The sequence below is a fragment of the Nerophis lumbriciformis genome, linkage group LG29 (genome assembly GCF_033978685.3).
Source record: "Nerophis lumbriciformis linkage group LG29, RoL_Nlum_v2.1, whole genome shotgun sequence".
Lineage (NCBI taxonomy): Eukaryota > Metazoa > Chordata > Actinopteri > Syngnathiformes > Syngnathidae > Nerophis > Nerophis lumbriciformis.
The window spans coordinates 27,577,703-27,592,454 of NC_084576.2; the positions used below are offsets into that span (position 1 = coordinate 27,577,703).

The window sequence follows — 14,752 nt, forward strand, 5'->3', positions numbered from 1 at the left end:
AACGTGGATCCTGTGCCTCTGCTGTCTTCCTCCAGACTCTGGGACCTCGATTTCCAAAGGAAATGCAAAATTTGCATGGTTGGGTGATGGTTTGGGGTGCCATGTCATCTGCTGGTGTCGGTCCACTCTGTTTCCTGAGATCCAGGGTCAACGCAGCCGTCTACCAGCAAGTTTTAGAGCACTTCATGCTTCCTGCTGCTGACCTGCTCTATGGAGATGGAGATTTCAAGTTCCAACAGGACTTGGCGCCTGCACACAGCGCAAAATCTACCCGTGCCTGGTTTACGGACCATGGTATTTCTGTTCTAAATTGGCCCGCCAACTCCCCTGACCTTAGCCCCATAGAAAATCTGTGGGGTATTGTGAAAAGGAAGATGCAGAATGCCAGACCCAAAAACGCAGAAGAGTTGAAGGCCACTATCAGAGCAACCTGGGCTCTCATAACACCTGAGCAGTGCCAGAAACTCATCGACTCCATGCCACGCCGCATTAACGCAGTAATTGAGGCAAAAGGAGCTCCAACCAAGTATTGAGTATTGTACATGCTCATATTTTTCATTTTCATACTTTTCAGTTGGCCAACATTTCTAAAAATCCCTTTTTTGTATTAGCCTTAAGTAATATTCTAATTTTGTGACACACGGAATTTTGGATTTTCATTTGTTGCCACTTCAAATCATCAAAATTAAATGAAATAAACATTTGAATGCATCAGTCTGTGTGCAATGAATAAATATAATGTACAAGTTACACCTTTTGAATGCAATTACTGAAATAAATCAAGTTTTTCAAAATATTCTAATTTACTGGCTTTTACCTGTGTGTGTGTATATATATATATATTTTTTTTTTTTTTTTGTATATATATATATATATATAAACTTTTTCACAAATAATGGCACTTAAATAAAGCAATATATTACCGGTATTAAAAAAAACATTAGTTTAATATATAACGGAACAAATACCCAGAACCCCTTGCAGCACTAACTCTTCCGGGACGCTACAATATTGTTTACTTAATTCGGAGGTCTCAAGGTTGGCAAGTATGGGCTCAATATCACTAATACTTGTTAATATTCAAGTCACCAAATGTAAATGGGCGTTTTGTTGACGGTTTATGAATGGTTATTGGATTTTAATGGGCGGAATAGAGGAGCTCCCATTAACGCTGCTGTAAGTTTATTTATTATTAAGATTGCATTAAAAAAAAATATTCCAAAGAAAGTGCAGTTCCCCTTTAAATAAGTCCAAGTCATGGCTATTACCTTTCATCTGACCACAAATGCGGTCCATGTGGCCACTCTAGGAACTCGCCTCCGCTTCCATCGCGGCCCCAACGTGGAGTGGCAGGAGGCAGACGAGCTGAGGGATTCCGATGAAGATTCAGAGGAAGAGAGCATGATGCCGTCCTCCGCCTCCTTCAAGGTTGTTGACCTCTCTTGTTTTTTTTGGAAAGCGCCCTTCGACCCGTTCCGAGAGCGGCCACAAGATGGCAGCAGTGTAAAGGCTGTAATGTTTGTGTTTCTGATTGGTCCTTTTTTTTCCACATTTTTTTTTTTTTTTAGCAATTTGGTGTGGACGGATTGAAGTTGATAAGTCATGAAGAGACGCTGTCGTTCGGCCAGGCGGTTTTGAAGCTGACCTTCGACCCCGGCTCTCCCTATGACGGCCTTTTAACAGCTGAATGCAGACTGGATCACCCCTTTTTTGTCAGAAGTAAAGGTACGGACGTCACCTCTAATAGTCTAATAGTCTCCTTATTGTGCTCGCCATGTGTGTCCTCAGGGTGGTCCTCCTTCTATCCGAGCCTTACCGTGGTGCATCATGGGATACCTTGCTATGAAATGCATCTGGGCGACACGTGCCTGCCACCAAACCACCCCGATGCAATTAAATGTGACGATTCGGTCGTTTTTGATACGTTTAGAAGGTATTTATCCATACACTTAGAGCATTTTAGACATGTTCTGTTAAACTACAAAAAAATTGGCAGGTTGTGTAAAAGGTAAACACAAACAGAATACAATGATTTGCAAAAACTTATATTCAATTGAATAGACTGCAAAGACAAGATATTTAATGTTCCCAAATAATCATTAACTTAGAATTTAAAGGCAGCAACACATTGCAAAAAAGTTGTCACAGAGGCATTTTTACCACTGTGTTACATGGCCTTTCCTTTTAACAACACTCAGTAAATATCTGGGAACTGAGGAGACACATTTTTTAAGTGGAATTCTTCCCCATTCTTGCTTGATGTACAGCTTAAGTTGTTCAACAGTCCGGGGGTCTCCGTTAGGCTTCATAATGCGCCACACATTTTCAATGGGAGACAGGTCTGGACTACAGGCAGGCCAGTCTAGTACCCGCACTCTTTTACTATGAAGCTGTTGTAACACGTGGCTTGGCATTGTCTTGCTGAAATAAGCAGGGGCGTCCATGGTAACGTTGCTTGGATGGCAACATATGTTGCTCCAAAACCTGTATGTACCTTTCAGCATTAATGGTGCCTTCACAGATGTGTAAGTTACCCATGTCTTGGGGACTAATACACCCCCATACCATCACAGATTCTGGCTTTTCAACTTTGCGCCTATAACAATCCGGATGGTTATTTTCCTCTTTGGTCCGGAGGACACAACGTCCACAGTTTCCAAAAATGTGGACTCATCAGACCTTAGAACACTTTTCCACTTTGCATCAGTCCATCTTAGATGAGCTCAGGCCCAGCGAAGCCGACGGCGTTTCTGGGTGTTGTTGATAAACGGTTTTCGCCTTGCGTAGGAGAGTTTTAACTTGCACTTACAGATGTAGCAACCAACTGTAGTTACTGACAGTGGTTTTCTGAAGTGTTCCTGAGCCCATGTGGTGATATCCTTTACACACTGATGTCGCTTGTTGATGCAGTACAGCCTGAGGGATCGAAGGTCACGGGCTTAGCTACTTACATGCAGTGATTTCTCCAGATTCTCTGAATCCTTTGATGATATTACTATGAAGCTGTTGTAACACGTGGCTTGGCATTGTCTTGCTGAAATAAGCAGGGGCGTCCATGATATCGTTGCTTGGATGGCAACATATGTTGCTCCAAAACCTGTATGTACCTTTCAGCATTAATGGTGCCTTCACAGATGTGTAAGTTACCCATGCCTTGGCCACTAATACACCCCCATACCATCACAGATTCTGGCTTTTCAACTTTGCGCCTATAACAATCCGGATGGTTATTTTCCTCTTTGGTCCGGAGGACACGACGTCCACAGTTTCCAAAAATGTGGACTCGTCAGACCACAGAACACTTTTCCACTTTGTATCAGTCCATCTTAGATGAGCTCAGGCCCAGCGAAGCCGACGGCGTTTCTGGGTGTTGTTGATAAACGGTTTTCGCCTTGCGTAGGAGAGTTTTAACTTGCACTTACAGATGTAGCAACCAACTGTAGTTACTGACAGTGGTTTTCTGAAGTGTTCCTGAGCCCATGTGGTGATATCCTTTACACACTGATGTCGCTTTTTGATGCAGTACAGCCTGAGGGATCGAAGGTCACGGGCTTAGCTGCTTACGTGCAGTGATTTCTCCAGATTCTCTGAATCCTTCGATGATATTACTATGAAGCTGTTGTAACACATGGCTTGGCATTGTCTTGCTGAAATAAGCAGGGGCGTCCATGATATCGTTGCTTGGATGGCAACATATGTTGCTCCAAAACCTGTATGTACCTTTCAGCATTAATGGTGCCTTCACAGATGTGTAAGTTACCCATGTCTTGGGCACTAATACACCCCCATACCATCACACATGCTGGCTTTTCAACTTTGCGCCTGTAACAATCCGGATGTGTCAGAGTATGTTGGTGACGAACCCCAAGATGCAGAGATGGCGGAAGGCATTGTGCAGGAAAACATGATTTAATTGGACACTATAGCAAAACAAACAAACAAAAGGGTACAAACAAAAGGCGGAGAACAAACTTGGCTATGAACTAAAATGGCACAAAGGCTAACTGTCGACAAGAAACAAAAACACTTACTGTGACATAAGCAGAGTGAACAAAAGTAGGCAGAGCTACAACGACAAGTATTATGACAGGTAGTAGTGACAACAAGTATTAGCGACAATGACAATAATCCAGCACTGACTGGAGGGGAAGGCAGGTTTAAATAGCAGCTGGCTGATTGACACCAGGTGTGGCCAGGTGCCAATCAGCCACAGCTGAGGGGAAGCAGCACTCAGGGAGACAATCAGGAAATGAAGACAAAATAAAAGCGCTGACAGGAAACTAAGACAAACGCAGAGGAAAAACTAAAACACAGTCAAACGGTCAGGGACAAGCCTGACAGGATGGTTCTTTTCCTCTTTGTTCCGGTTTCCAAAAACAATTTGAAATGTGGACTCGTCAGACCACGGAACACTTTTCCACTTTGCATCAGTCCATCTTAAATGGAGCCATCGGAGCCGGCAGCGTTTCTGGGTGTTGTTGATAAATGGCTTCCGCTTTGCATAGTAGACTTTTAACTTGCACTTACAGATGTAGCCACAGATGTAGAGACTGACAGTGGTTTTTCTGAAGTGGTGGTGATATCCTTTACACACTGATGTCGGTTTTTCGATGCATTATTACCTGAGGTCACGGGCATTCAATGTTGGTTTTCAGCCTTGCTGCTAAAGTGGAGTGATTTGTCCAGGTTCTCTGAACCTTTTGATGATATTACGGAGCGTAGATGGTGAAATCTCTAAATTCCTTGCAATAGCTGGTTGAGAAATGTTGTTCTTAAACAATTTGCTCAGGCATTTGTTGACAAAGCGGTGACCCTCGCCCCGTCCTTGTTTGTGAACGACTGAGCATTTCATGGAAGCTGCTTTTTGTCATGTCTGTGTAATCATGCTTTGTTTTAGTCATGTTTTTAGTTATTGGACTGGCTTTTCACTCCCTTGTCTTGTTTCCATGATTACCCATTAGTTTCACCTGTTCCACGTCTGGATTCATTGTGCACTCTTGTTTGTCACCATAGCAACCCATTAGTTTTCACCCGTCACGTCACGCACCTGTTTCACGTTTTGAGTCACGCACCTGTTTTCGTTAATCATGTCTGTAGTATTTAAGTTCATTGCTTTTCAGTTTGTCTTCCTGGCGACATCCCCACAATTATGCTCTACACACTCTTCATCCTCTTAGATCCTGCTTCATGTCCCATGCCAAAGTAAGTTTTTGTTCCATGTTTATAGTCTTTTTGTTTTTCATAGTTTCTTCTCCGCCATTGTGCGCGCCTTTTGTTTACTTCCTTGTTTTGTAGTTATAGTGTTAAATAAAAAATGTACCTTCATTCCCGTCTCGCCCGAGCCGACTTTCCGTTGCATCCCGGAAAAGCAAACACCCAGGACCAAGTCATGACACTTTTATACCCAATCATGGCACCCACCTGTTCCCAATTAGCCTGTTCACCTGTGGGATGTTCCAAATAAGTGTTTGATGAGCGTTCCTTCAACTTTCTCAGTCTTTTTTGCCACTTGTGCCAGCATTTTTGAAACGTGTTGCAGGCATCAAATTCCAAATGAGCTAATATTTGCACAAAATAGCAACGTTTTCCAGTTCGAACCTTAAATATCTTGTCTTTGCAGTCTATTCAATTGAATATAAGTTTTTTCAAATCATTGTATTCCGTTTTTATTTACCATTTACACAACGTGACAACTTCACTGGTTAACATTAATGTTGAATTGTATTATTTTTCCTTCTGTTTTATTGAATTGAATGTGCAAGTGTACTGACTTGGCTCTATTCCGTTGCAGTTACGACTTCACCCCGCTGGATTCCTCCGCCGTGTACGTCCTCAGCAGCATGGCCCGTCAGCGCAGGACCTCCCTGTCCAGCGGGGGCGCTGTCAGCCCGGACTGCGATAAGCTGGAGCGCTACGGCTCCCCGCAGCCGTCCGGCGGCAAGTCGGGCAGGACCCACACATCAGGGAGCGCCGTCGGTGCCACGCCTACAAAATGCAAGCGTCCAATGAATGCCTTCATGCTTTTTGCCAAGAAATACCGAGTGGAGTACACCCAGATGTACCCCGGGAAAGACAACAGGTGCGTGCTATACTTCTAATAGTAGTAATAATAATGACATGTCTTTACTCTCACAGACAAATAGCTTTAATTGGAGGGTTTGCGAATGGCAAAACAATGTTACACAGTCACATACTTGCCAACCCTCCCGAAATGCAGGCGGAGCTGGAAGCCACGCCCCCTCCAGCTCCATGCGGACCTGAGTGACGTCAGGTGCGCAACACCACGTAAATCGTTGGCCAACCAAAAAAGTAACCCCAGTACGTTATAGCCAACATTCACCAGGAGATGGCAACAGACAAACATATATAACTCTATTACATTATTCCCCTTTTAGAAATGTATAGAAGTTACTCAAAATAAATAAACAACCCAACCAAAAAAATGCAGCAGCTCAATTAAAAAACTGTACTTAAGCCACATTCTTTTTTTTTTTTTTAGTACTGAACTCTTAACCCTCATTTAAAAAAAAATAACATGCTTATTATACAAACAGTATTTGTACCCCTTTAACACAGATTTTTATACTGTCTTCAGAGATTCAGTTTTTTTGGTGGTACTCGAAACCTTTCTGGGTACCTGCGAAAGGGTGTTCAGCATGGTTGGAAAAATAGTGACAGAGAATACCATACCATACCATACCAACTTTATTTATAAAGCCCTTTAAAAACAAGCACAGTTGAAAAACAAAGGGCTGTACACCACAAAGAAATGGAGGCAAAGGACAGACTAAAAAATAACATTTAAAACAGAAATAAAAATACACATTTAAAAAGCAAATATAAATTACCCTAAGAACAGTTTGTTAGATAAAAACAGTTTAAAAGTTAAAAACAGTTCAAAAAGTTAAAAGCTAAAAACAGAATAGAACAAGGATGGACAATTCGACCCTTAACTCAACAATGAGTAGATGAGTGTTATGTGTGTGTATATGTGTAAATAAATGAACACTGAAATTCAAGTATTTATTTTATATATATATATATATATATATATATAATAAAATAGATATATATACAGCTAGAATTCACTGAAAGTCAAGTATTTCTTATATATATATATATATATATATATATATATATATATATATATATATATATATATATATATATATATATATATATATATATATGGGACGGTGTGGCGCAGTGGAAGAGTGGCCGTGCGCGACCCGAGGGTCCCTGGTTCAATTCCCACCTAGTACCAACCTCGTCATGTCCGTTGTGTCCTGAGCAAGACACTTCACCCTTGCTCCTGATGGTTGCTGGTTAGCGCCTTGCATGGCAGCTCCCTCCATCAGTGTGTGAATGGGTAAATGTGGAAGTAGTGTCAAAGCGCTTTGAGTACCTTGAAGGTAGAAAAGCGCTAAACAAGTACAACCCATTTATCATTATCATTTATATATATATATATATATATATATGTATGAAATATTTGACTTGGTGAATTCTAGCTGTAAATATACTCCTCCCCTCTTAGCCCCGCCCCCAACCACGCCCCCCCACCTCCCGAAATCGGAGGTCTCAAGGTTGGCAAGTATGCACAGTCAGGAAATGAGTTTTCGAAGGAATCCTGTCATAATTCATTTAATCTGTCTCATTTGTCTATGATAGAACATACATCTATAATAATATAATATAATATAAACTATATAGTACCGTATTTTTCGGACTATAAGTCAGAGTTTTTTTCATAGTTTGGCCGTGCTCCAGTGCGATTTATATATGTTTTTTTTCCTTCTTTATTATGCATTTTTGGCAGGTGCGACTTCTACTCCGGTGCGACTTATACTCCGAAAAATACGGTAATAGTAATGTAGTTACTTTGATATCCACACAAAAAGCCTGTATATCTTCTTGTTTTATTTGTGTAACATTGTTACTTTTACCCAAAACACACTTTTTTTTTTGTCGGATAAACATTTTTTGAAAAACAAAAATCACCAAATTTTTAGATGCAGGATTTTTTGTTGTCGGCGTTGCAATATAAATGATATTAGTCAAGTTAACTGTTTTATATTGTTTCATACAGAAGTTAAAATAAATCTTTATATATTAAACTAATGTTTTTTTTAATAATATATTGCTTTATTTAAGTGCCATTATTTATGAAAAAGTTTATATACATAAAAAAAAAATATATATATATGTATATATATATGTATATAAATATATACGTTAGGTCAAGAAATAACACAGAGCCTGTTTCGCAGGTTTCCAGGGAAAATCTGCAAAACAGGCTTGTAGGGATGAAATAGCCTCTCTGTTTTTTCCTGACCTAACATATATTCCGCTCGACCCCGGTATTGAGCACTGTATAACGGATAAACCACAGTAACCTCGACTATATACTGTATATATACACACACACATGTTGGTGTTGCAACGGCACTAACTCTTCCGGGACGCTACAAAATACACCCCCGCTACCACCAACACCCAACACACACACACCTTGTAGCGTCCCGGAAGAGTTAGTGCTGCAAAGGTTTCTGGGTATTTGTTCTGTTGTGTTTATGTTGTGTTACGGTGCGGATGTTCTCTCGAAATGTGTTTGTCATTCTTGTTTGGTGTGGGTTCACAGCGTGGCGCATATTTGTAACAGTGTTAAAGTTTTTTATACGGCCACCCTCAGTGTGACCTGTATGGCTGAAGATCAAGTATGCCTTGCATTCACTTGTGTGTGTGAGCTCAAGCCGCACATATTATATGACTGGGCCAGCACTCGGACTGAGCGATAAGGGGACGTGATGATTCTCGGGAGGGGCACTGAAATTTGGGAGTCTCCTGGGAGGTTTGGCAAGTATGAGAATTAGCGGTGAATGCGGTGTTGTATATAATCGGCGGGCCAGCTCTAGTGTTAAAGGCCTACTGAAACGAGGCCTCACCTGCCATCATGGGAAGAATTTTTTTTTTTAAATAAAACAAATTAATTAAATTGTTATATGTATCCAGTGATTATACTATAAAGTTATTTTCCATTTAACTTCACCAGTTTTAGATTATTTTTATTTAAAATCGCTGAATTTTCACATTTGCCGTTCAAATACTGAGAAGAGACGGTGCGGTGATCAGCAGCCAGTTGAGGCACGTCACTCAGTGCCTCAACATGGATTGCGGACTCGGCTAACTGCTGGCCTGCTGTGCAGTGAGACCGTATTGCTATATGAACTATATTATACATTTCCATAGTTTAGTTAGCTGAGGTATATAATGTACAGTGTATTTTGTCAACAACTGTATGTGTGTAACGTATTTCTTGTGCTGAGCGATCTTAAAACGGCTGCAAAAGACGCACTGGCTGAGGCTCGCAGTAATCCCGCCTCCTGCACCCCCGCCGTAGAATTGTTATATCACTTAAACTTTCCACGTGCAAGATTGAATCTATTTAAAAAAGTTATTTCATAAGAAGCCAAAAAGTGCAAAAACAATAATGTTCGTGTTGGAGCAGTTGTGAATGACTGCAGGGCCACAACATTAGGTACACCTGCAAACTGCAGGTGTACCTAATTCACAACTCCTCCAACACGAACATTATTGTTTTTACACTTTTTGGCTTCTTATTAAACAACTTTTGTAACCTATTTTCATGGGCTTTCCTCTTTGTGATGTTAAGTTCCTGTTATGCGCTGTTTTCAGTATATGCCTTGAGCTCTTATTTTGAAGGCGCTAAGAGCGGAAGTGATGACACGGAGTGGAGCGGAGGTTTTTGAAAGAAGGTAAATAAAGTGGTCCTCGTGTAAACTGGAGCCTCCGTGTTTGTTATTTTGTAGTTTCATACAGTATAGGCATACTTGCCAACCCTCCCGGATTTTCCGGGAGACTCCCGAAATTCAGCGCCTCTCCCGAAAACCTCCCGGGACAAATTTTCTCCTGAAAATCTCCCGAAATTCAGGCGGACTCAGGTCCTCCACAATATATAAAAAAGCGTACCTGCCCAATCACGTTATAACTATAGAATGATGGAGGGCGAGTTCTTGGTTTCTTATGTGGGTTTATTGTTAGGCAGTTTCATTAACGTCCTCCCAGCGTGGCAACAACACACAACAACAGCAGTCACTTTTTTGTATACCATAAAGCAGTTCGTCTGCCGTAAACAGCAATGTTGTGACACTCTTAAACAGGACAATACTGCCATCTAGTGCATTTGATGAAAGCACTCTTGTGCGTGCCACACAGCAATGCATCATCAGAGAGGGTGTTCAGCATGGTTCGAAAAATAGTGACAGAGAATAGAACATCCATCCATCCATCCATTTTCTACCGCTTATTCCCTTTGGGGTCGCGGGGGGCGCTGGAGCCTATCTCAGCTACAATCGGGCGGAAGGCGGGGTACACCCTGGACAAGTCGCCACCTCATCGCAGGGCCAACACAGATAGACAGACAACATTCACACTCACATCCACACACTAGGGCCAATTTAGTGTTGCCAATCAACTTATCCCCAGGTGCATGTCTTTGGAGGTGGGAGGAAGCCGGAGTACCCGGAGGGAACCCACGCAGTCACGGGGAGGACATGCAAACTCCACACAGAAAGCAAGGATGGACAATTCAACCCTTAACTCAACAATGAGTAGATGAGTGTTATGTGTGTGTATATGTGTAAATAAATGAACACTGAAATTCAAGTATTTATTTTATATATATATATAATTTAAAAAAAAAAAATATATATATATAAATAATAAAATAAATATATATATATATATATATATATATATATATATATATATATATATATATATATATATATATATATATATATATATAGCTAGAATTCACTGAACATCAAGTATTTCTTATATATATATATATATATATATATATATATATATATATATATATATATATATATATGAAATATGAAATACTTGACTTATGTATATATATATATATATATATATATATATAAATATATATATATATATATATATATATATATATATTCCAAAGACATGCACCTGGGGATAAGTTGATTGGCAACACTAAATTGGCCCTAGTGTGTGGATGTGAGTGTGAATGTTGTCTGTCTATCTGTGTTGGCCCTGCGATGAGATGGCGACTTGTCCAGGGTGTACCCCGCCTTCCGCCCGATTGTAGCTGAGATAGGCTCCAGCGCCCCCCCGCGACCCCAAAGGGAATAAGCGGTAGAAAATGGATGGATGGATGGATATATATGTATGTGTGGGAAAAAAAATCACAAGACTATTTCATCTCTACAGGCCTGTTTCATGAGGGTACGATTGAGGGTACCCCCCTCATGAAACAGGCCTGTAGAGATGAAATAGTCTTGTGATTTTTTTTCCCACACATACATATATTGCACTCTACTATGGTATCGAGCACTATTTTTTGGATAACCTTATTAAGACATATATATATATATATATATATATATATATATGAAATACTTGACTTGGTGAATTCTAGCTGTAAATATACTCCTCCCCTTTTAGCCACGCCCCCGTCCCACCCTGACCCCGACCACGCCCACCCCCACCTCCCGAAATTGGAGGTCTCAAGGTTGGCAAGTATGAGTATAGGCGACATTTATAAACCCTCGGTTACACTTTTTTAAATAGATTCAATCTTGCACGTGGAAAGTTTAAGTGAGGGCTTTAGTTGATATAACACTCCCGTTAGGGGGTGCATTTATTTAATAATACCACCTTAACATTTGACAACCAAACAATTACACAAGACGAATCAGTAAAGAATCTGGGTATTATCTTCCACCCAACTCTCTCCTTTGAATCACACATTAAGAGTGTTACTAAAACGGCCTTCTTTCATCTCCGTAATATCGCTAAAATTCGTTCCATTTTATCCACTAGCGACGCTGAGATCATTATTCATGCGTTCGTTACGTCTCGTCTCGACTACTGTAACGTATTATTTTGGGGTCTCCCTATGTCTAGCATTAAAAGATTACAATTGGTACAAAATGCGGCTGCTAGACTTTTGACAAGAACAAGAAAGTTTGATCATATTACGCCTATACTGGCTCACCTGCACTGGCTTCCTGTGCACTTAAGATGTGACTTTAAGGTTTTACTACTTACGTATAAAATACTACACGGTCTAGCTCCGTCCTATCTTGTCGATTGCATTGTACCATATGTCCCGGCAAGAAATCTGCGTTCAAAGAACTCCGGCTTATTAGTGATTCCCAGAGCCCAAAAAAAGTCTGCGGGCTATAGAGCGTTTTCTATTGGGGCTCCAGTACTATGGAATGCCCTCCCGGTAACAATTAGAGATGCTACCTCAGTAGAAGCATTTAAGTCCCATCTTAAAACTCATTTGTATACTCTAGCCTTTAAATAGCCCCCCTGTTAGACCAGTTGATCTGCCGTTTCTTTTCTTTTCTCCTCTGCTCCCCTCTTCCTTGTGGAGGGCGGGGGGCACAGGTCCGGTGGCCATGGATGAAGTGCTGGCTGTCCAGAGTCGGGACCCGGGGTGGACCGCTTGCCTGTGCATCGGCTGAGAACATCTCTGCGCTGCTGACCCGTCTCCGCTCGGGATGGTGTCCTGCTGGCCCCACTATGGACTGGACTCTTACTATTATGTTGGATCCACTATGGACTGGACTCTCACAATATTATGTCAGACCCACTCGACATCCATTGCTTTCGGTCTCCCCTAGAGGGGGGGGGGGTTACCCACATATGCGGTCCTCTCCAAGGTTTCTCATAGTCATTCACATCGACGTCCCACTGGGGTGAGTTTTTCCTTGCCCTTATGTGGGCTTTGTACCGAGGATGTCGTTGTGGCTTGTGCAGCCCTTTGAGACACTTGTGATTTAGGGCTATATAAATAAAGATTGATTGATTGATTGATTCATTCATTAATCCGGCACAACAGTGGCGCATGGACTTCATTTATAAGTAAAGGTAAGACCATAATAACGTTTTTTTTATTAAATGTGCTTTTTTGTGTGCTACAGTTTGTATGTGTAAAGTTAAAGTTAAGTTAAAGTACCAATGATTGTCACACACACACTAGGTGTAATGAAATTTGTCCTCTGCATTTGACCCATCCCCTTGATCACCCCCTGGGAGGTGAGGGGAGCAGTGGGCAGCAGCGGCGCCGCGCCCGGGAATAATTTTTGGTGATTTAACCCCCAATTGCAAGCCTTGATGCTGAGTGCCAAGCAGGGAAGAATGCTGGTACGAGCTTTTAAACATAACCCGTTAACTGCTGCCAATCAAATGGTGAATAAGATACTCTTTAGGGTTCATATGTTTGTAAATCTGACTGTGATGAAGTCAGTGCCGTGAAAATCACCACACGTCACTGATATTTTTTCCTTCTTTATTGTGCATTTTCGGCCGGTGCGACTTATAATACGGTAGAAGAAAAAAGATGTCTCACTGACCAATTTTTCCCCCCCCCTCACCAGAGCCATTAGCGTCATCCTGGGCGACAGGTGGAAGAAGATGAAGAGCGAGGAGAGGAGGATGTACACCATGGAGGCCAAGGCTTTGGCCGAGGAGCAGAAGCGCCTCAACCCGGACTGCTGGAAACGTAAAAGAACAAACTCGGTAAGCAGCCCACCACACCCGCCGCACCTTCTTCGCCCGAGTCTTAACGCCGCGGCACCTTCACCTTCCCGCAGGGTTCCCAGCAGCCGTGAAAAGCGCCCTAACCCGGAGACGTGCCTCTTTTTTTTTTGCCCTCCTGTATTCTTGACACTCAACTGTGACGCTTTTTGTAACCTCCCGACCTTTTTATAGAGACGCACCTATTGGGGGGGGGAACGGTGAACTATAAAACAGAGCATGCCATGTAGTCACTAACAGTGCATATATTTTCTTACTATATCCTTACATGCAACAGAAAGGAAAAAAAAACATATATTCCTCATTATTTCCTACCAAATTAGCCCGTGGTGCTACGCTTCAGCATAGAGACGACACATGTCTATTTATAAGTGTGTCGGTGATATTTTTCATATAATTGCACACATTTGTGTAATGTCCACGATATATAAAACCTCCCCGGGATACGTAGCCAACGCCGCCGCCGCCGCCACGTGGTCACCAGACTTCTGCCATACGATGATCAGCGGTGGTTTTACACTCAAGTCACCGCCGAGCACTTCAGGCCTTTTTTTTTTTTCTTCCCCCCGCTGCCAGTGTTCATTCCTCTTGCACTTTATATATTACCATAGATACATGTACTCTTTTTAACTTTTTCTAGTAGGAAACATCGGTTGTTATCGGCGAGTGGAGTTGTCTTCAAAAAAACCCGCCACATTCTGCTTTCAGGTCGCAATAATGTTCATAATGTACAGGTTTCACAGCCCCAAAAATTGCACAGAATATCCTTGTATCATATTATAAATAATTTTTGTAAACTTGCATCTTCTCTGATGTGTACGGTGCTTTTTTTTTTTTTTTTTTTTTCTTTCAGTCGCTGGGTTTTATGTTTGTTTTTGCCACAATTTGGCCTGGAGGACGTGATGTGGCAGGCAAATTGCTTCTAAAAGAGCAATCCAGTAAAGGCGAATGCTTCCAATCTAATTACACATTTAAAGTGTCTTTTTTTCTTTTTTTTTTTTCTTTTTGTACGGCATTAAAAAACAAAGTGGATGCAAAAAAAAAAAAAAAAAAAAGGAGCGACCTTGGACGACCTGTGCACGCCGAGATGAAAAGAGCGAACATGAGAGAAGACATTAGCATAAATCTAAACATT

The 14,752-nt window shown here is 41.4% G+C and overlaps 1 protein-coding gene across 1 annotated transcript in view; it reads left to right on the forward strand.

Moving 5' to 3' along the window:
• The window catches only part of hbp1 (HMG-box transcription factor 1), a 40,547-nt gene extending 26,129 nt beyond the window's left edge, over positions 1–14,418 (forward strand). The window contains exons 6-11 of the mRNA XM_061924579.1: positions 1,310–1,428; positions 1,569–1,725; positions 1,789–1,933; positions 5,792–6,079; positions 13,458–13,599; positions 13,674–14,418. Coding sequence (XP_061780563.1) covers positions 1,310–1,428; positions 1,569–1,725; positions 1,789–1,933; positions 5,792–6,079; positions 13,458–13,599; positions 13,674–13,691 — 869 coding nt within the window. The 3' untranslated portion in view covers positions 13,692–14,418. The remainder of the gene's footprint in view (positions 1–1,309; positions 1,429–1,568; positions 1,726–1,788; positions 1,934–5,791; positions 6,080–13,457; positions 13,600–13,673) is intronic.
• The last annotated feature ends 334 nt before the right edge of the window (positions 14,419–14,752 follow it).